At 43.7% G+C, this 23,442-nt stretch overlaps 1 protein-coding gene across 1 annotated transcript in view; it reads right to left on the bottom strand.

Annotated features, from left to right (window-relative positions):
• CACNA1E (calcium voltage-gated channel subunit alpha1 E) overlaps positions 1-23,442 on the bottom strand; it is a 548,688-nt gene that overhangs the window by 22,212 nt on the left and 503,034 nt on the right. Inside the window, exons 36-43 of the mRNA XM_007937646.2 lie at positions 23,267-23,358; positions 22,505-22,670; positions 13,866-13,993; positions 7,522-7,618; positions 5,331-5,436; positions 4,350-4,457; positions 3,674-3,774; positions 2,814-2,920 (exon numbers count right to left, since the gene is read on the bottom strand). Coding sequence (XP_007935837.1) covers positions 2,814-2,920; positions 3,674-3,774; positions 4,350-4,457; positions 5,331-5,436; positions 7,522-7,618; positions 13,866-13,993; positions 22,505-22,670; positions 23,267-23,358 — 905 coding nt within the window. The remainder of the gene's footprint in view (positions 1-2,813; positions 2,921-3,673; positions 3,775-4,349; positions 4,458-5,330; positions 5,437-7,521; positions 7,619-13,865; positions 13,994-22,504; positions 22,671-23,266; positions 23,359-23,442) is intronic.

Genomic DNA, 23,442 nt, shown 5'->3' with positions numbered 1-23,442 from the left:
CCTCTTGGAGTGACTGGTCTTTGGGTCTCAGCTCAATCATTATTTCCTCAGGGAGCCCTTCCAAAGCCTCATACTAGGTGAGCTCTTCCTTTAAAATAATGCTGCACTGCTGTTGTTACGTGCCATTGAGTCGGACCCGACTCATAGCGACCCCTCCTTGGATTTCCGAGGCAGTATCACTACGGAAGTAGATTGCCCAACCTTCCTTCCGAGGAGTAGCTGGTGAGTTTGAACCTCCAGTCTTCTTGTTAGTAGTCAAGTGCCTTAGGCACTACACTATCAGAGTTCCTAATGTCACACTAAACTACCTTTTTCATTCCTAATCTTTATCTTTCTTGTAATTTCTTTTTCAAGACTTGTCTCTCAATAAATGTTGGTCAAATCAATGAGTGAATTAATCAATAAATATATGTGAGAGCAGCTGGAGTGATCCTAAAAAAAAACCAACTCACTGCCATCGAGTTAGATCTGACTTATGCGACCCCTCCTTGGGTTTCCGAGGCAGTATCACTACGGAAGTAGATTGCCCCATCTTCCTTCTGAGAGCGGCTAGTGGGTTTGAACCACCAGCCTTCTGGTTAGCAGTCAAATGCCTTAGGCACTACACTACCAGAACTCCTGAACTGATCCTATGATGGGGTTAAATTGCACAACAAATTGGTGGGGTTAAAAGAAATCCACATGGGGGTGTATGTCTCCATTTCTTAGGTAGGGCTGATGATAAGCACTGTAAACCCTTCCAATGAGGAGGTCCTACTGCCCAACCATATCACCATATCTCCTTTCCACACAGGCCAAAAGTAATCCTCTACTTGTTTTCTGTAAGGAGCTCTGGTGGCGCAGTGCCTAAGGCATTTGACTGCTAACCAGAAGGTTGGTGGTTCAAATCTACCAGCCACTCTGCAGAAGGAAGACCAGGCAATCTACTTCTGTAAAGATTCAGCACTTTGGAAACCCAATGGCGATCGCTATGAGTCAGAATGGACTGGATGGCAGTGAGCTTTTTTTTTTTCTGTACAGGAAAATTCACACCCCATCATCACATCAAATTACTTCTACAAAGGACCAAGAGCCTTGGTCATGTTTCTCATCCTCTTCTTCTCCCAAATGTGTTAGATTGTGACCTCTGAAAACAAGGCTATTCAAAAGAAGGTCTCCAGGACCACCAGCAGAAAGAAATTAATGGTATCAGAGATTCCAAGTGGCCTTCCAACAGAGGTCTCATTCCCAAGCCTGGATTTCACTTCTCCTGCTAACTACTTAAATTGTGTTCTTTTGTCACTGTTGCTTCCAGATTCCATAAGAACTAATATTGTATTAAACCCAACCACAAAAACTCTTCCACTGAGTGCAGGGCCTCATGTCCTCTGAGTGCTCAACCTATGCATATTAATAGTAGAAAGATGTTATGGTGAGACATGTATGACTAATGACCACATTGGAGCTAAGACCTGCAACTTGGAAGAATTGGAAAATTTTTAAATTAGGGTTTTGTTTCCACTTCTATTATAGAAAATCAAAAAAAAAATTAAAAAACTTTTTGCCTGCTCTAACGTCTTTTGCTCATTATCGATACTACAGTATAAAACCGAAAGTTGGGCAATCTACTTCTGTAGTGATACCATCTCGGAAACCCAAGAGGGGGTTGCTATGAGTTGGAGATGACTCAACGGCATATAACAACAACAACATAGTATAAAACTAGTTGTTGTGGAGCTGATTCAGACTCATGGGTATCAGTGTAGAACTGTGAACTAAAGGTTTTCAGAGGCTCATTTTTCAGGAGTAGATTGCCAGGTCTTTCTTCTGATGAGTCTCTGGATGCCAACCTTTCTGTCAGCAGCACAGTGTATTAACCACACTCTGGGTATCACTGCTCAGGGACTCCTACAATGGTATATCAAAAACTAAACCAGTTGCCATCGAGTCAATTCCAACTCATGGTGACCCATATGTGGCACAGTAAAACCATGCTCCAGAGAGTTTTTAAGGATGCAGACTGTCAGGCATTTGTTCTGAGGCACCTTTCAGTTAGTAGTTGAGTGGTCAACCATCTGCACCATCCAAGGACTATGACCATGGTATTAAAAAAAGCAAACTTACTACCATCATTGAGTTGACTCAACTCACAGTGACTCCCACTGGCTTTCCAAGGCTGTAAATCTTAAATCTGCCTCATCTTTCTTCCGCACACCTGCTGGTGGGTTTGAACCACTGACCTTTTGGTTAGCAGCCAAATGTCTTAACCACTATACCAGCAGAGCTTCTTTACCATGGTACAGTGAGTCCCAAATAACTGCTCTAAATCCCAGTTCAGCTTCTTACCAGCCAGAAGACTTTGGTCAGCTTTTAAAATCTCTTTTAGCCTCCAGTTTCTTCATTTGTATAAATTGTGAACACTAATACATAACTCCAGGGCATAGTAGGTTTTTATAGTGAGAATGAAGGAAGATGATGCAAATAGTCTCTGGAAGAGCCTATCGTAGGGAAACATCCAGTAACTAACTATTGGTTCTCCTTCCCTTTTTCATTCAACAAACATTATTTTCTGCAGACAGGAAAATTCACACCCAGCAAGGGCAGTTATATTTCCTAGCAGGACACTAGTTTCACAGGGACGTCCTAAAGAAGAATTAGACTAGAAAATGATTATTCTTCACAACACAACTACAACTAAGATCCTAGTGTATCAAAGCAAGTCAAAGCTTCCTGCCTTCCTTGTCCATCCACAGTGTTCAATGCCCCAGGATTGGCCACCATGCTTAGTCTGCTTTTCCATGCTGGGGTGCCGCACCACGTTTGATGATACTCACAGGCCTGTAACGGTGTCCTGCTGGAGATAAGGCAGGGCTTTGGCATTAGCGATGATCTCCTGAGGCAGAGACGAAGGCTCCATGCGCTGGAACATCGGCGCATTTTTCTGTGTGAAAGGTGGGAAGAGGAAGAAAGGACCTCAGATGACTTTGTGGGTTCTGCTGCTGGTGGGATATACCATTTACTTGGGTAAAACAGGATGACTGATGTCTTTTTTTAAGAAAATTTATTTTGTTGTTGTTGTGGAGAATACACACAGCAAAACATACACCGATTCAACAGCTTCTGCATGTATCATTCAGTAATACTGACGACATTCTTTGAACTGTGCAACCATTCCCACCTTCCTTTTCTGAGTTGTTCCTCCTTCATTAACATAAATCCACTGCTCCCTTAGCTTCCTAATGACTGATACCTTGTTCATTTGACTATTTTAACCTTTGCTCCATCATTCCTGGGCCCACAGTTTCCAATCTCACATGCCATTAGAAGTTCCTGGGCTCTACTCTCTTTATTTTTGCTTCTAAGTCCCTGCAGGGCCCTAGGCCCCAGGGATGCATGGGCCTGTCCCTGCAGGAGCCCTCATGTGCCTCCTGTTGTTGTTGTTGTTTTGTGCCATCCAGTCGGACCCGACTCATAGCAACCCCTCCTTGGGTTGCGGAGGCAGTATCACTGAAGTAGTGGGAAGTAGATTGCCCAACCTTCCTTCCAAAGAGTGGCTGGTGGGTTTGAACCACCAGCCTTCTGGTTAGCAGTCAAGTGCCTGAGGCACTATGCTACCAGAGTCTCCTAATGTCTCTAAGCTATCTCTAAACTATCTCATATCCCACCCACCCATCATGCTGTGGTTGACCTTCACCTGTTCCTCCAGCTGCTGCCTCTGCTTCTTCACCTTACTCTGTTTGTAGTAGTCCATGATCATCATTGCTGCATAGATTTTGCCCACAGTCAGGTCAGAGGCTAAAAACAGATATGTGGCATAGTGTGAATAGGGAGAAGACAGGTGGGAGAGGGTAGTATTCCTCAAAGCCTTGTTACCCACTCTCCGAAGCAGGTTTGCACCACTCATTCACCCATTCTCCTTACATGTCAGGCACTGTGCTACGCACTGGGAGTATAAAGTGAATAGGTCCTTATCTCTGCCCTCAGGGAGCAGACATAGAAACCCAAGTGATGATACTGATGAGAAGAATACATTAGTATGCAGCACCTCATACTCTACCAGGTTTTCATGTCTATGTAATACCGCCCCCCCATTCCCAATTGCATGAGGATTTGCTGAGCACTCATGCATAAGGAAAGAGCTATGTACCCAAGAAGTGTCATCTGCAACTACAGAACCTTTCTTAACTACAGAAAGTGGAAAGTTACAGAACTTTTCAACTAAGAATGACAAAGGAAATTTTGAGATTCTCATTTCCTCAGGATAAAAGAGCATCCTTGCCTTATCTCCTTGTTCACTCAGTGTTCCCCAAAACATACAACTTTAACATACTGGACCCACAGGAACAAGGACCCAGGAGGAAACTCCATACCTTTGGGCATGGGCACAAGCAGATCTAGCATCTTCTGGGACAGGTGAGGCCAGATGGCCAGGGTCTCCTTTTGTAACTCTGAATCTAGTTGCTGCCTGTCTGCACCACCTAGAATATGATAAATTATTAATAAATAAAATAGGACATAGAAGTAGTAAGGACTGAGGGAGTAGGTGGAGGTAGGAACTGACTCAGCATGACACCTCATATTCTGACAGGAATTCTTGGCATTTAGTGACAGTGGATCTTCAACACTAGGTCTTTCTGCTGAAGAAGCAGAATGGATTTTGCCTTCCATTTCCAGTGACTCTGAGATATCCTGCCACAGAGATCCAAGGCCCTGAGACCAAGATCAACTTTCCTCACTGTTTCTAAAAGCCTCCCAGGTGTTCAACCCATCAGAGGGAAAAATGAAAACAACCGTGAGTAAGGCTCGCCTGCCTCATTATTCGTACATATGTCCTTCCAGTGACACTCTGCCTCCATAGACTGAGTAACCTGACTTTGAAAAGGATTTGGATCTGGCAAGAGCAGGGAAGCTGAAGGTCCATCAAGAAGTAGCAAACCTTTTCTCTCCTAAACACTGACTTAGAAAATCAAGAGAAGCAAAGGACCATCATGACCTCTATGATAACACCTGCCAGAGACACCATGTCAGAGAATATAAATAAATATAAAAGAATATAATGAGAATCCATTTGCTCAATAAATACTTCTAGGATGCACACTATGTACCAGGCACTGAAGATAATATACTGCTAAAGTTTAAAGAACCAGATTATCAAACCATGTATTTTACCAGGAGGAAATGGCAAATATTAGAGTTACTGCATCTCAGAGGTGAGACAAAGCTCTAGTATGGACTTCCAGGCCAGTGCATGGTGGTGTGATTAGGCAGGTGGATGAAAGTGGAAATATCTCCATCCTCCACAATCCTCTGTAAGTTGTTTCAGAATCCATTTCCTTCTTTCCTCAGCTTACCTTTTGCAATTTTGATGTCGAGAGCTGTGCGGATCAGAGCCATAAGTGTGGAGGTGAAGTGGACTGTCATGTCCTCAGCTACTGGCATATTCATCAGGACCAGTCGCTGTGTGAAATACAGAAAAGAAATAGGAGGCAAAAAAATATCGAAAGATATCTTGGTGAGAAGGGATGAAAAGTGCAGAGGTCAAATGCACAGACAAAAAAGAAGGGCAAGGATTCCCCACCCCTTTCCCAGTCCTACTCTCCCTGCTTTTCACTGAAGGCTCATTTGCTGCTGTTTTGTTTTTCTTAGGGAATGATTCCAAATTCCAAGGGAACGAGGTTCCCTAGTCATTCTGTAGGACTCCCCCATAGTCCTAAGAATGTCTTTGACAGAGATGGGGAGTGTTTCTAAGAGAAGTGGCTCAGGGAAAAGAGTCAGCTCTGGGAGGTGGCTCCATTCCATGTTTTAAGGCAGCTCCACATTTCCACTTGTTCCATGAACACCCCAAAACTCAGATGGAAAGGTAGTGAAGGGGGACATTTTGCTTTGCTTATCTGACTTGAGAGATGCATCCTGGTGCCCCCTTTTTGAGTCTTGAAAAGATGGCATTTGCCAACACATGGCTGAACATGCATAATTCCAACTTATCCAAAGGATGAGGTGGAACAGGATGGGAAAGGAAAGAGTGCAAACAGGGTCTTGGGGAAGAAGGATGGGGAGAGCAGAGTAAAGGGAATGCAAGAAGGGTGACAAAGCCAGGAGCAGAGTGGGCAGGCCTTGTTCCTTTCACCCAAGGTAATGGATCAAATGGAAATGGCCAAATCCACTTTCCAGAGAGTATCTTGTTTTTGGAATTCTTGTGACTTTTTCCTCCAATCTTGTACCTTTCTCCCACCAAGCCTCATCCCATGAATGCAAAAAACTCAGGGCAATATTCCACCACCTGGTACTTTTGGATGTGGCCATCGTGAGCGAAAAGGATGCCAGTCCCCAAGCTATGCTTCAGAGGCTATGGACTGGGATGGATGAGGGTGCCCTGATACCCCAAGTTCAATGAGATGCTCTCTGGAGCTAGGTAACTTGGAGGCAGCAGCAGAAGGTCCTCTAGCAGAACCACCAGCCTAGCTGGGAGGGGAAGTGTCTCCTCCTAAGGGAGGGTCTCTAATGCTCCACTGGGACCTCTCTCCTAAACTGGTTCCACAGACATGATGTCTTAGAATGTAAAGCCAGTTTATTGCTTGTTTCTGAGCTCCATCTCTCCTACTTCTTTAAACTTCTAGAGAAGTAGTAGCATTGCTATGGTGTATTCTTAAGTGAATGAAAGAGTCCCAGAGTTCTGGATCCATTTTAAAAATAAAGGGGAATTAACAGTAACTATTACTAAGGTGTGGAGGCAAAAATCCCAGGCCTCAAAGCTATGAGCACCCCAATACATATGACCCCAATATTCATTGCTGCTCTGAGCAAGCCATGGGGAATCCACCCCATAGCTCCAGTGCTAGGTCCCATGACTCAGCTGGGCCAATGAGGTGAATCTAACACTGAAAGCAATTTGTGTCCATCATCACCCTTTCCCTTAAGTATTTCCAAGAGAATGAGGTAGCTGGGCTAATGGGAGAAGAAAGCTGATGTTGTTGTGCGATAGAAGACATGTTCCTTTTTTCCCCTTATACCTAGAAGGAACCTATGTCATGGTTCCTTCCTACTCCATGGAGAGAAAAATTTGTTAAGAGTCTCTCTCTCCCCTAAAAATTTCTTCTTGAACCATGTTCAGAGGAATTCCTGCACTGTTTTCTTAATTTATATGGTTGAAGATATTTTTCTGTTTATAATCTCTGATAGCCGTTGTGCTGTAGGCTTCCTTCTTGCCCATATATGCTATCCCACAGGCTACCTCTCGACACATTACTTAACACTTCCTTTCTAGAAACCGACTCACAACAAGCCAGATATTTGTAGAAACATAGAATAGCACATTAAAAAAAAAACCCACTTTGAATAATACTGCAAACCATGCTTTGCATTATTTGAAGACTTCATCCTTCTTCAGTGAACCTTCCTGACTCCTCAGTCTCATCACTGCTTTTTCTCTGAGCCCGCTCCTCCGCCTCCCCAGCCCAGGCTCCTCCCCATGTTCTGGCCTCCCCACACTGGATCCCATCTCCTGTTGGTCTCTAGCCCAGAACAAAGGAAGGGGTGGTCTACCTTATATGCCACTTTGGAGGGACATCTCTTGCCGAGGCCTAGCGGTGGTGACATGAGAGTCAGCATTTCATACATCTCAGTGTAATGGATGCGGCCACTGCTCATGGAGGGGTGTGGTCAGTTGGGATGGGGTGGGGTGGCAGGGCAGAAAGGGTGGCAGGGAAAGGAAAGGAAGTGGGAAGAAGGATGCAGACAGGGAGGAGAGGAGAACAGGCATTCCCAGAGAGCAAAAAACAAACAAAATAATAACAGAAAACAGGAGAAGAAAAACAAAACAAAGTGGACAAACAGGAAAAGAATAGGAAACCTGTTAATCAAGGCAAATCATACATGTGACTCCATCCTGGTACAGGTTTATATCACACCCCACACAGACCCGGGAACACGAGTGGGAACCTCTGGTCCCCTACTCTCCACATGCACTGTCATTAGCACTCATTTTCCTCCTGGATTAGCGGACCCTGACTTCACTTCGTCCGTCCCCAATAAAATACAAGGTTGATTTGAATTCCCAGGGCTGTGCATGAGTGGTATAAACCGGATAGACGGTGTTCCAGCCATGGGTTGGAATTTGTGGCCCCGGCTAGGGCTGGGGTGCTGGCCTGGAAGTCAGACCTTTCTTTTGCCCTGAACCCACATGTGGAACATCGTGTATCCCCCCTCTGTGGTGAGTTTGCAGCAGGAGGCAGCGTCTTGCATAGAGAGTGGTGGGCTGTGGTTGCTGGTCGGAGAGTCGGCCCAGTTGCTTCCACCTGGCTCTGTGGAGAGGAGTGCTTCTGATTCCCCAGCATGCACCAGGCCAGTGGCATGCTGGGGACAGAGGAACAGAACCTGGAGGAGGGAGAACCTCTTGCATGCCATGCTGTCCGCCCGGCTCTCCCCACATGCGGCTGCAGGTTTCACCAGGGTGGAGTTTAAAGAGTTTCAGCAGAGGCAGCTGTTCGGCCTCCCGCATACGGGAATCACTGTGTCCTCATCCCAAGCCAGATGCCCAGGCTGGCATCCTTCCTGGGCCTATGTCTTCTTCCAGCTGCCTGGGCTGTGCTATGCCCCAGGGAGACCATACTTCCCTTGTGTAGCACCTGGAGAATTTTCTTATCTAGCAGGCTTGGCCTTGGATGGGGACTTGGCAGAGCTGCTGGGATATTAGACCATTCCCAGAGTAAAAGCAGAGGTGGAGAGGGAGATCCCGTGTGCCCATGAACAACGCCCTTGTTCTCACAAATAAGCAGTGACTTGACAAATATGACAGACCCCACAGCCCCATCTCAATAATATGTCAGAACCCCAAGGCAAAGAATCTTCTCAGTAGCTTTTCCTTATCTACAGAGACCTTCCCAAGCCCTCTGAGCTATTCAATTCTTCATACACCACCAAATCTATGTCTCCTTAACCCCCTTTCACCTCTTTCCCTAATTCTTTATTTTTTTCACCTCCTTTCTGTTCTATATCACAGGCAAAACTCCCTACAAGCTGGGAGGGTAGGCAGAGGCAGGGATGCCTAGAACCACACTTTGATACATTGTACATGGGTGATGATGCCATTTTGCCAAAATGAGGGATTCTCTTTCTCCAGTGGGAGGGAAACCAGAACTTTTTGCTGGGTGAAAAGACTTCTGCATTCCCTAGAGGGAAAGGTCCTCTTGTAAAATCTACAGACTTACTGGTACTTCTGGATGTGGTCATCATGAGTGAAAAGGATGCCAGTCTGTAGATTTAAATCTACAGACTTATATGGATTGAAGGGTGTGTGTGTGTGTGTGCGCGCGCATGAGCAAGAAAAGTGCTCTCATAACTTCATTACGAAGTTAACTATTTTCTGTTTCTCCCTAAATGTGTCCCTCTTCTTATGTAACAGCTGCTGGTTCTGGGAGTGTTTGGACCTCTTTAAACTCAAAGGAAAGCAATATGAAGGTTCCCTCGTGTAGCACAGTGGTGGTGGAGCAGAGGACAGGAAGCATTAGATGTTGCATCCCACCGCCGGTCACAGTCACGGCTGGGGACTGGGAGGCAAACCTTGCAAGCCACCCTGTAGGGGCAGTTCTCTCCCAGGCCCAGAGGAGGCGAGATCACCCGCACTAATTTGTACATATCCTTATACGGGATCCTGCCGCTGTAAAGGAAGCACAGATGGGTTAATAGGACACTCAGAGAAGATGGGAAAGGAATGTCAGCTTAGCCATGAAGGGGAAGGCTGGGAGAGGTAACAGCAGCTTCTTTCCTTGGGGCTGGCCAAGCCAGACCAGGAGAGACTGAGAACAGTAAGCACCAGAGAACCAGCATCTTGCCAGACTGCACGGTCCCCAACCGTCTAAGGAAATTACAGCCCATCCAATGCGAAAGGACCTGCTTTATTGCCCAAGAGTGCCCCAAGATACACACCTACTTACATTGTTGCTATTGTGTGCCACTGAATTGATTCTAACTCATACTGATCCTACAGGACAGACTAGAACTGCCCCATAGGGTTTTCAAGGCTATGATCTTTACAAAAGCAGACTGCCACATCTTTCTCCCACGGAACAGCTGGTAGGTTCAAACCACCAGCTTTGTGGTTAGCAGCTGATGGTTTAACCACTGCTCCACCAGAGCTTCTGTATTTATCCATTCAAGCCAGAAACAGGACTCAAGCTCGAGTGAGGCCTCTAAGAAGCAAAGCATGGCAATTCAGCAGTGCCTGTGACAGCTGTCAAGAGCAGATGTCAGGTTGACTGAAGTGGACTGCAGAACTGTTTGCTCTTCACAGACACTGACTACATTCAGTTACTCAGACCCACTTGTCAGAGCAGTGGTAAGTCAGAATCTTTCTGCAGACTGCGAGAGACAAATTCCCCATTAGGCTAATTAGCATGGAGCACAGTTGGCATGAGGGGATTTGCAAAGGGCTTCGCTTCTCTTTGGGACAGATTTTTCCCTGGTTTACTTGGGCAAGTGCTTCTCTACTCTGTGGGAGCCTGCTGGGGTCTGTGTTCAGAGAGTAGCCTGGGAGGTGGCCAGGTACAGTCTCTCCCAGTCCCAATGCATGGGCAGGTTGGCCAATCCCATCAGAATTCTAGGAGTAACGTGACCTATCCTATCAACTCTCTTTATACGGGCCTGCTAGAGAGCTTTGGCTCCCTGTGGATGGGGCAGAATTAACAATGGATTTATATGCAGTCATGGAGGAATTGGTAGTTCTGTGGCAGAATTTTTGCCTCCATGCAAGAGACTTAGGTTCAATTCCCTGTTAATGTACCTCATGCACAAATGCCACCCATCTGTCAGAGGGGGCTTCCGTGTTGCTATGATACTGAATAGTTTCAGTAGCATTTCTAAACTAAAACAGACTAGAAAGAAAGGCCTAGTGATCAGCTAACAAAAATCAGCCAATGAAGACTCTGTATCATAGAGTCTGATCTGCAATCAATCTTAAGGATGGGCAGTGTTTCATTCTCTTTTGGGGTCACCATGAATGAGGAGCTTACAATAGTAACATGCCAGTGGCTTCAAGAATCTGCCCCATCATGGGCCAGAACAAGAGAGCAACAGGAGAGGGATCTGCAGGTCTGGACCAGGGTTCCCAATGGAAATTATAAATCTGGTCTCTCCATCTCTGAGCATTCAGTCCTGGCCAGCAGCCATCTCTAGACTAGTGCTTTGCCCCCTTTTTAGCCTTTTCATGATTTTGATTTTGATTCCTCTTGGTCTTTCAAATAGCAGCTCATCAGTACTTCTAAGTCTCTAGACTCTTGGGAAGTAATTTAAGCACGGATTCTTTTATTTGGTTTCTTAGTGAGCAGGTAGTGGATGAACTGGCAGCTACTATCGACTGATGTTCTTTGCAACCTATAATCAGTCTTCCTTTTGAATACATTGGCTCACTTGACTTCTGTTGGTTGATTCCCCCTCATCTCACAGGGAAAGCCAATGACATCAATCAGAACTAGTTATACTGTGAATTTCACACCAGATATGAAGAGATTTCTTCTTTGTCTTTTGGCTCTTTCACAATTCACATGTCTGAGTCTCATGATTAATCCTCATGGGATCCTTTCTTCCCAGCAGCTGGAATGAGTGGGGAGGAATGTGTCTAGTTCACATGGCATTTGAATCCAAAGACTACATGAAACCACAGGAAGCTGGGATTTCTGAGAGCCAGAGATACCTTAGTGAACCGAGGTGAACAATGAACTCTTTTGCTATAAGTTAGTTTCTCCTCTCTCAGGTGAGTAAAGAGGTCCCTTCTTAAGCTCCCAACCTCATACCCACCCATACTTTTTAGGTATCAACTTTTCATATATTCCAGTTGCATTCCCATATGGTCTGTGCCAATTATATTAATAGTTATATACAGGATTTAATATAATCCTCACAGACACTCTTAAAGGTAGGTCATGTTATTGGGGTGACTTGTCCCTGGAGAAGGACATCATGCTTGATAAAGTAGAGGGTCAGTGAAAAAGAGGAAGGCCCTCAACAAGATGGACTAACACAGTGGCTGCAACAATGGGCTCCAGCACAGCAACAATTGTGAGGATGGTGCAGGACCAGGCAGTGTTTCCTTCTATTATACACAGGGTCACTATGAATCAGAGCCAACTCGATGGCACTTAACAATAACAACAACATAGATGAGGGAACTCAGAGTAGTTAAGTGTCTTCGTGCATCCCCCTCTAACACTGCCCTTTGCTGTTTAAGGAGGCCACCTACTATACGAAGTACACCCAGAAAGTAAAAGCTGTTGTGCAGCCATGGTAACAAGCATGAAGTCAGAGAACTCTGTGCCCTAAGTCATGATTACTGAGGAGAAGAGGAATTCCAATTCATTCTTCCAGCCCCTGGAGCAGCAATCCCAGCTGAACAGTCTCACAAGAAGATAGCTTCTGGGAACAGTCTCAGATTATGAAGGGGATCCAGGTGGAAGCAACATGGCCCATTTCTGTATAGAATGATGACAATTCTTGAAGTATTTTCAGAGGGTGACCAGAATGGACATACTAGTAAGTTACGATCCTAAAGCTAAGACAACCTGGGACAGAAAAGCCCATGTGGAGTGAGCATTCATAAGAGCTCTCACCCCTCCTCAACAGAGAGGGCTGCAATGCTGCCCCATTGCATGCTAAAGCAGGAGTTGGCAACATTTTTCTGTACAGGGTCAGACAGTAGCTATTTTGGGATTTGTGGGCCACACCATCATTGTCACAGTTACTCAATCCTGATTTGACTGTGCAAAAAGTAGTCAAACCGAAAAAACCAAACTCACTGCTGCCATGTCGGATCCGACTCATAGCAGCCCCTCCTTGGGTTTCCAAGGTGGTATCACTATGAAAAGGAGCTCTAGTAGTGTAGTGCCTAAGGCACTTGACTGCTAACCAGAAGGCTGGCGATTCAAACCCACCAGCTACTCCTCAGAAGGAAGGCTGGGCAATCTGCTTCCATAGTGATACTGCCTCAGAAACCCAAGGAGAGGTCGCTATGAGTCAGGGCTGACTCAACGGCACATAACAACAACAACAACATCACTATGAAAATAGATTGCCCAACCTTCTGAGGAGTGGCCGGTGGGTTTCAACCACCAGCCTTCTGGTTAGCAGACAAATGCCTTAGGCACTATGCCACCAGAGCTCCTATAAGTAGCCAAAGACAATAATAAATAAATGGGTGTGGCTATGTTACAATCAAACTTTACAAAAACTGTTGGTGGGCCAAATTTAGTCCATAGGCTATAGTTTGCCAACCCTTGCTCTAAAGCTCAGACAGTACAACTTCATTTCAGAACAGCTGGACAGTGAAAGAGAGGCTGGGACGTTATCCCTGCTAATTCCTGCATTTAATTTCATCCTATGCAATAAAAACTAAGTGTTTAACAGAACAGTTTGAAGAACAACTTGCTTTGTTTGTTATATAATTTCAGAGTTATCACACACTGTACCTGTTGAGAGGTATGAAAAAAATAAAATGCTAATGTCACTGAGCATGGTGACCAGATGTCCAGCTGCCTTAGAGAATTTTGTCACATCTCCTGGTGACTCAAAGGAGTCCACTGATTACTGCCAGGAGAAGAAAGGGCTTGTCAGAAGCTCCTATGAGGTCTGAGTGGTGGGACTGGTAAGGAAAGGGAAAAGCCTGTCACAGAAGGAAAGAAAGGGTAAAGAAAGATAAAAAGGGCAAGTCGTTGGTGACTGGCTTGATAACAGAGCCAGTCAGAGGACTAAGCCTCTTCCTTAGGCCAAGACTAAGAAGAATCTTCTCTCCTTCTGTATGTACCAGGCAAGCATTTGGGTGGCTCTAATTCCAACCTCTTCCTTGAGAACTCCAGAGGCCCCGGATATGAGGCCCCTGGGTGGCCCAGAAGTCTACGCACCATGCAGCTCTGTCATACTCTGCCCAGATGCGGACAAACTCATCCAAGTGGTGAGGTCCCAGGATGGAGGAGTCTCGAGTCAGGTACTCAAAGTTGTCCATGATGACGGCCACAAACAGGTTGAGCATCTAAAGGGTAAGGGGGCAGAAGGGGAGTTCAGGGAAACTTAAGCAAAGCAAAGGAAGCAGAAAAACAAGCTTCAAGGCAAATAAAGAATTCAAAAGTTATTAACGCTGAAGGTGCCATAAAGCAATGTTGATCTGGCTGAATGCAACACACTGTCATTACTTGTGCCACACACTGCTCATTGTGTGAGAATTATAATTTAATTTTTCTATGCCCTTTTATATTTACAAAGTACTCCATATGCACTTTTATCATCTGTTCAATTTATTTAATTGTTATTGTAGCTGCAGAGAGAGCAGTAGTCACCACAACACTCTTGAAGGCTAGAGGAATTCAAAGCCTGATATCACCTTTCCCTGTTCAGCCTCCCTCCCCAACCCTTGCTCCACAAAGGGTGCAAACATAGAATTGGTGAGATGTCTTAGAGCTGTCTTCATGGCTTACTGAGTGGCAACTTACAGATGTTCATGGCTCTTAAGCGGCTTCTAAGACTCAGTTCTTCCACTTATTTGTTCAACAAAACATTTATTGCATACTCATTATGTTCCAAACAGAGATCCAGGTGCTGGGGATATGAGATGAGAAAAGTCTAGAGATATATTCCCATGTCTAGCACAGTGCTTAAAGTTTAGCAGGCCTTCAGCAAATGTTACTGGAATTTTCTCAAAGACTTATTTAGTAGAGAATATGACATATGCAAAAACACAAATGACACAAATTTCTTAAGAGCCAGGAAAGAAGAATCTATAGGTTATAGTGGAGTCAGAAGAAAAAAAATTGTAATAGGTCTGATGTTTGCATTGGGACCTGAAAAAACTAGGAACAGCTCACCAGGTAGCCACGGGCATAGAGGAGGGTGGTTTATGCAGAGGAGCCAGCACGAATGAATGTGAACAAGCTGCACAGAAATGAAGTGCTTTCAGGGAACAACGTGAAGGGCAGTGTAGCTGGGTCCAAAGCACCAGATCATGGCATTTTGTAAACCATGCTAAAGGATCTAGACCAGGAGCTGGAAAACTAGTCAGATAGTAAATATTTAGGCTTTTCATGCCATATAGTCTCTAGCATAACTACTCAGTTCTGCAAAAGCAACCAAAGACAATATGTACATGAAAGAGCATGACTGTGTCCCAATAAAACATTATTTATGCTCACTGAAATTTGAACTTCCTATAATTTCCACATGTCACAAAATATTAGTCATCTTTTGACTTTTTGCAACCATTTTAAAATGTAACAATCATTCTTAGCTCATATATTACAAATACAGGGAGTACACTGTATTTGGCCTGTGGGCTGTAGTTTGTTTGCCAACCCCTGGTCTAGACCATTCAGTAGGCAATAGGAGCCACAGAAGGAGTTTTAACTAGGAGAGATTCCAAGGCACATTTGCATTCAGAAAGAACCATGGGTAGCAGTGTGGAGGGTGGGCAGGAATGGGGACATGAGTGGGAGGATCAGAGATCAGGCAGGAGATTGTGGCAGTGTTCTTGAACTAAGCCAGAAGCAGGGATAGTAGTGTGGACAGGAGTAAAGAGTAGAGGAGGTGGACTCAACTGGACTTGGTGACCACAGTGAACAACATCGTTTTGTTATTTTTTTGTTATTTCAAATGGTTCCTTGATGCCATTTGCTGGACTTTTGATCTCTTAAGCATCCACCCCTTGCCTATTCAGAGTTAGTATGGTTCAGTGGGGCACCACGTGTGACCAAGCCTCAGCTCATCACTGAATTCCATTCCCTGGGCCACAGTGATGGATGAAAGGTTGAACAAGTGATCTCATCAAAGTCAATGGACAAAAGACTCTAGTTTTTCCCTGTTGATCTTGAGTATGTGAGGATGTGAGGTCTCGAGCTAAGGGTGGGGTGTTTGAGAGAAGAGTTAATATGGAGGAGAGTGGAGCCACAAGATATATAAATAGAGAGAGAAACCTGGGCCTGTGAATCATCTAAGCCCTAGATCATGTCTTTGGGTAGGCCAGTCCTGCCACAGGACTCTTTATTCACATGAACCTATGAAATCCCTTTTCTTAGGTTAGGCCAAATTAGCTGAGCTTTCTGTCACCTCCGAGGAAAAGAGTCCTGCCTGATGGAGACCAATTGGCTGTGGGGATGAGGGAATAGAGATGTCTCTTGATGATTCCCATAGTCCAGATTAAGTGGCTGGGCAGATGGAGGTGACAGGTATACAAACAAGGTATACGAGATAAAAAGAAAATCTGGAAGAGGGTGAAAGTTGGCATCTTCTGGTGTACTTTCATAGCCAGTCTCATTCCATTTGCTTTTCCTTCCTCCAGTCTGCTGCTTAGAATACAAGTAAATGGTCAGGCATCCAGCTATCAGCTCTTACCATGAAGGTGAAGGATATTCCATGGGGGTCATGGAGCAAAAAGCAGGAAGGAATCTGATGCCCTACAGCTCTGTGTAGCCCCCATCCCAGGCCTGTACTGCTTCCTCCAGATTGCACTGACGTGGAGGGAAATCCATCCCTCTTGGTTAAGACACTATTATTTGGAGATTTCTGTCTCATGCAGCTGACTGACTGAACATGGGCCTTTCCTTCTGTCACTGAGATTGGATATGCAGTGAATTTATTTACCTACTGCCAGGGTTTTAAAGGGTTTTCCATGTATACTCACATATCTTTACACTCCTTTCAAGGTATGTAATTATTAACGTTAACAAAAAGGATTATTATTATTATTATTATTATTATTGCTTGGCATTTGTAGAGGCTTTTATAATACAGTGTGCACATTCACACCCATTACTTGTTTTAATGCTCACTCTAACACTTTGTGAGACAGGTTGAATTACCATCACCCCTTCAAGGACTCAAGTGCTTCATATTCACATTTGTATGTTTAAGTACACCAGCCTGGCACATGCATCATAGGTCCCTAAGATTAGTATAGAGTGGTTGATTTGAATTGAGAAACTGTATGGCTTACTCAGGGTCAATCTCATAGAGGGCCACAATTTGAAAGCAGATTATATAGTACTGAATATCATATATATAAACAGACTCACTGCCATTGAGTCAACCCCCCTGGGTTTCCGAGGTGGTAAATCCTTTTCATTGAAAAAAATTTTATTGTGATGTGGGTGAAAGTTTACAGAGCAAATTCATTTTCCATATAGCAGTTCACATACACATCTCATGACATTGACTGCAATTTCCCACAATGCAACAGCTCCCCTCCCACTTCCTCCCCATAGATACCTCTTTCCTGTGTCCTTCCCTCACATGCACTCCTGCCCCTGAGCTGTCTCCCTATGTATACACAGCCCTTCTATTCTCCCATGATTGATCTCTCCAAGGAGTACAACTACCTAAAGTAAATGTTCAGCTCATATGCTTGTCCTTTGCTTGGTTAGAAGCCACAGGAGTGGATTCAATTCCAGACCTGAAGGGAAGCTAGGGGCCATAGTCTCAGGGGTGCCACCAGGCTCTATCAGACCAGCAAACCTGGTCCCCCCCCCCTTTTTTTTTAATGATTTTGAGTTTTGCTGCACATTGTTTTCCCACTCTATCCAGGATCTCCTATATAGATCTCCCTCTGAGTGGTTGACATTGGTAGCTGGGCACCTTCTAGTTCTGGTCTCATAGACATGTAGGCTGAGGATAGCATGGTGTACCAGTGCCTTGGACTAATTGTTTCCACGTGTCTTTGGTTTTCTTCATTTTTCTTTTCTCTGGATGAGCAGAGACCCATCATTGCATCTAGATGGCCACTTGCAAGCTTTTAAGATCCCAGTCGCTACTCACCAAAGTAGGATGTGGAACAATGGTTTTGTGTAGTATGCTCTGGTAGTACCTAAGGCATTTGAATGCTAACCAGAAGGCTGGTGGTTCAAATCCACCAGCCATTCCTTGGAAGAAGACTGGGCAATCCACTTCTGTAGCGATACTGCCTCGGAAACCCAAGGGGTTGCTATGAGTCGGAATCAGCTCCACGGCAGTGAGTTTGTTTTTTTGTTTTTGGCTATGCCAATTGAGCTTGATATCCCCTATGACCATGGTCCCGAGCCCACAGGTCCAACTACTTGTTCCCTCCAGATAACTGGCTGTGGCGAAGAAGTGACTACAGCCTTATCCCTTGTCAGCTCTACTATATATCCAAGGTGGTAAATCTTTATGGAGGTAGATTGTCCATCTTCCTTCTGCAAAGCAGATGGTAGGTTTGAACTGCCAACCTTCTGGTTAGCAGTCAAATACCTTAGGCACTGCAACTCTTTCAAAATCATGTCAATGTTAATTATGCAGCACACTCCATCTGAAAAAGTCTAAAAGTACCTTTATAGTCTCTAAATACTTTCCCAGTTACAGTTTTGGGTTCTTTTAAATATTTCTTATTAAACAGTTAAAACATCTAGGATAAAATTGAGACGTTTATATGCCTTTCCATATGTGACACATCACTCCATGAACATAGCAAGTGGTGACACACTGTATTCTTGTTTCCCCTTTGACTCTAGGTGAGGGAGGGGCTGTTTTTTCCTGAGAGTTCTACCCAGGGTCTAGCTCAGTGTAAGAATTCTAGTAGCCACTCAAAAAAAAAAAAAAAAAAACCTGCCAACAAAATGGATCAATGACCTAAATACTAAACCTAAAACTATAAAGTCCATGGAAGAAAACACATACGGTCCCTAATTTATGGCATAACTACACTAACAAACATAACTAAAATGCACAAACAGCAGAAAAACTATATAACTGGGACCTCTTAAAAATTAAATACTTAGGCTCATCAAAAGACTTCTCCAGAAGAGTAAAAAGAGAGCCTATAGACAAGAAAAAAAAAAATTGGCAACAATGTATCTGACAAGGATCTAATCTTCAAAATGTATAGAAAACTTCAACACCTCAACAACAAAAAGACAATCTAACTAAAAAATGGACAAAGGACATAGACACTTCACCAAAGAAGACATTCAGTTAGCTAACAAACACGTGAAGAGATGCTAGTGATCATTAGCCATTAGAAAAAAATTAAAACTTCAATGAGATACCATCCAAACCCAGAAATAATGGCACTGATCAAAAAAACACAGAAAACAACAAACACTGGTGAGGCTGTGGGGAGACTGGAACTCTTAAACATTGCTGGTGGTATTATAAAATGGTACAATCACTATGAAAAATGGTATGGTACTTCCTTTAAAAGCTAGAAATAGAAATACTCTATGATCCAGCAATCTCATTCTTAGGTATATATCCTAGAGAAACAGGAGCTGTCACACTAATAGACATGCACACCCATGCTTACTGCAGTATTATTCACTATAGCAAAAATACAGAAACAACCTAAGATGAATGGATAAACAAACTGTGGTACATACATACAATGGAATGCAACACAATGATAAATAATAATGATAAATTCATGAAACACCTCAAAATATGGATGAATCTGCAGGATGTTATGCTGAGTAAAATAGTCGTAAGGACAAATACTGTATTAGACCTCTATTATAAAAAATCAAGAATAGGTTTACACACAGAAAGATACATTCTTTGATGGCTACCAGCGATGGGAGGGGAAGGAAGGGAGAATCCCTAACTAGATAGCAAACACGTATTTATTCTGGTGAAGGGAAAGGCAATATGCAATATGGAGAAAGTCAGCACACTGTGATCAAGGTAAAGGAAGACACTGAGAGGTCTGCAAGAATAAAGGGCATCTGACTGCTAACCAGAAGCCTGGCAGTTCAAACCCACCAGCCATTCCTCGAAAGGAAGATTGGGCAATCCACTTCTATAGTGATGTCGCCTCAGAAGCCCAAGAAGGGGTCATTATGAGTTAGATCTGACTCGATGGCAGTATTTTGTTTTTTTTTTTTTAATGGTTAATGCTATGTATGACACATGAAATCCTGCATGTGGAAGGTTTTATGGGACTATACTTGCATGCAATATAGGTCTAGTTATGGTCTATATATAGGTCTAGTTTTGGATATTTCCACATACATATTTGTAATATCCTACATGTATATTCCTATACATAATAGAGCATATGGGGGAATATTTATGGAAACTTCTTAGACATAACCAAATACCTATGAGATGAAACTACTGGGCTTGAAGGCTAAGGACCATAGTCTCTGGAGACAACTAGATCAATTGGCATGGCATAGCTCATATGGGTAATTAATGTTCTATATCCTAGTTTGGTGAGTAGCATCTGGGTTTTAAAAGCTTGCAAGCAGCAATCTAAGATACAACTACTGGTCTTTTCCCATCTGGAGCAAAAAAGAAAGAAGGAAACCAAAGACCCAGAGAAGATATTAATTTGCAGGACTTGTAGTCCTCATGAATCATAGCATCTTCAAGTCTGAGACCAGAAGAACTACACAGTGCCCAGCTACTACTACTGACCTTTCTGTCCAGGGACACCAAAGAAGGTCCCAGTTAGAATGGGTGAAAAATATAGAACAAAATTCAAATTCATAAAAAAAAAAGGAAGAAAAAAAAAAAGATTTACTGGACTGATAGAGACTGGAGGAGCCCCCCAGACTATTGACCTAAATCATCCTTCTCACCTGGAGCTGAAGCCACTTGAAGAGGCCATCTCTCAAATGAGCAAGAGACTGGCCAATAAAATAAACAGTAACACTGTGAGGAATGTGCTCCTTAGAACAATCAACTATATGGACCAAAATGGCACCTTTTGCCCTAAAGCAAAGATGAGGAGGCTGGGAGGGGCAGAGAAAATGGACGAATGGAAACAGGGAACCCAGAGTGGAAATGAGGAGGCTACAGACACATTGCATAGATTGCAACCAATGTCATGGAACAATTTGTGTATGAATTATTGAATAGAAAACTAATATGCTATGTAAACTTTCACCTAAAGCACAATAAAATGTTCCCCCCAAAAAACAAACAAAAAACTGCACTGAATGTGCTGAATACATGCATGAATAAACTTAAAACTCAAATTAATATAATTTTTCTAAATTCTCTTTCAGTTATTTTCATCATACATTATACTCACAAATGTTAAACAGTATACAGTTTTGTATTATTTGTTCATTGAAAATTCTTTCACATACATGGGAAGAAAGTGTATTAAAACACATGCCCACTATGCCTATATACTCTTCTAATCAAGTCATTTTCCTCCTATTTGACAAAAACTGTAAAAGGCAAAGTGTCTCAGCCAAGGCTAGAACAGCAACAAAGCCAAGACCACAATGTAAGTTACCCAAGTCTCCAGTTAGTACATTCTGTGATCCATTAACCTGCTAGCTACACTTAATAGTCCCCTTGGGGTCTTTCTTCCACTTTAAAGAGTTAGAAATGCCTTAGACATGAGAAAATTAATTCACTTTTTGATGCATTGCCATGAATTGACCACTTTTCAGCAGCATCACTGTTTGAGTCATCTGCCTTTTGTACAGGCAGTGGCATTAGCACTGAAGCTGAGCTGAGGGATGTCAGGGTGGTCAGAAACATGAGACTGACCCTTTTATTGATCTGGTAGCATGTCATCCATTTATTCTGCTTATCACTGCTGGTCTGAGTGTGCAGGGTAGCAATTTCAGGATGCTGATGTGCTGATTCATACTTTCTCCCAAAGAACGAATAAAGAAGGCACTGAGGACATCTCACTGTTTTCTAAGTGGGTGTCCTCCACAGATATTACTCAATATTTACTAATACTCATATCACTCATATCTATCATTTCTATCAAGTTGGCCCATTGTAAAAACAACAACAACAAAAAAACCCCATGATACCACAAGTCAAGAGAGAACTACGTCTATTACATTGTGCTACTGTCATCATTCTACTCTTATTAATGCTGTATCACCTTGTATTTTCAAGGAGCTCTGGTAGCGTAGTGCCTAAGGCATTTGACTGTTAACCAGAAGGCTGGCAGTTCAAACCCATCAGTTACTCCTCTCGGAAGGAAGATTGGGCAATCTATTTCTGTAGAGAAACCACCTTAGAAACCCAAGGAGGGGTCACTATGAGTCGGATCCAACTCGACAGCAGTGAATTTTTTTTTTTTTTTAATTTCCAGGGCACTTTTTCTGAAACAGTTCAAAAGTCTCCATAAGAGAGGAAAGATGTTCTTATTCCTACTTACAAAATAAGTGGGGGCAAAGAGAAATGATTATTTCTGGGTTACAACAGATTTGGTATGAAGCTCAAAGCTGTATTCACTGAACCATATCCCATTCATCATCCCTTCTCACAACAATCTTTCCCTAGAAGCAGCAAAGATTTTCCTCAGCTATTTAAAGTCATATACCCAGAGTCTGAGAAGCACCCTGACCTCCAAGAGTTCTCTTGAAGGCCTGTTTCTTAATGGGCTGGTGTGTATGTGTGTATGTGTGTGTGTGTTTGTGTGTATGAGAGAGAGAGAGAGAGACAGAGACAGAGATAGAAACAGAGACAGAGACAGAGAATGTACTCCAAGGAAACATGTCTTATCTATTTATCAGAGAAGTTGGGGTGAGATGGGATAGGCCACATCTCAAACCAAGAGCATAATGTTGCTCACCAGGAAGGAGCAGAAGAAGATGAAGGAGACAAAGTAAACATAGGCCAGATCGGTTCCACAGCGTTCATTCTCGTTCTGCCCAGACGGTGCCGTGGTGTCCGGCTCACAGCCTTTCTCCCCAAGGCATGACAGCATAATCTCCTGCCAGGCCTCACCTGTGGCACTCCTGAGCCCAAAAGACATTTGAATTAGCAGTAGCAGGTCTGCGTGCCCTATCCCTTGCCTAGGCCTCTTTGCCAGTTCACTCATCCCTTTCTCTTGCTCAGGCCCCAAAAAAGAGCCTAGTGAGCCTCCTCTAGCTCTTTCCATTGAGGGATGAAGAGTGCCAATGAAGCTGCTCTTGAGTTCTGACACTGACCCACTGCTTCTCCATCTTCTGAGGGGTCTTGGTTAATAGTGGTAGAGATAATCATGGTACTTTCTAAGACTCCACATAAATCTGGTCATCTAAGGTTTTAGGCCTTATATGGATTTTGGTCTTCAAGAAACTCTCTTTACCTGCCCCTTCCAGGGCCCTGGATGTCATGCTGAAATTGCAACTTGCAAATCAACTACCGAGACCAAGGAGTTGATCTAACTTTTCTAATGTCCTTGGGTAATTTCACAAACTCATTGTCTCCCTCCCTCCCCCATTCTACAGCACATCCTGACAGGAGTAGAGGAAGCAGAATCAAGAGACAAAGAGAAGTGGAGGAAGAGACAAATCAACTCATCTCCCTCCACCAGGAGTGCCCTGGCTGCAACAGTTATGCACCCAAGTACCTGAAGAGCAGCATGAGAGAACCGAAGAAACTCCGGAAGTTGTTGTGCCGATTGATGTGACTCTCTTCATCTAATTTTATGTTTCCAAAAACCTTGAGAAGAAAAACAACAGAAAGCAATGAGTATTGAGCTGTGTGATTGCCCAGCAGTTGGGCATCAGGTAGACCTGCAGCCTG

The sequence above is a fragment of the Orycteropus afer genome, unplaced genomic scaffold, assembly GCF_000298275.1.
Source record: "Orycteropus afer afer isolate SDZICR_OR568_19922 unplaced genomic scaffold, OryAfe1.0 scaffold00043, whole genome shotgun sequence".
Taxonomy (NCBI): domain Eukaryota; kingdom Metazoa; phylum Chordata; class Mammalia; order Tubulidentata; family Orycteropodidae; genus Orycteropus; species Orycteropus afer.
Note: the sequence above shows the minus strand (reverse complement) of the source record. Positions and strands in the feature narration are given on the sequence as shown.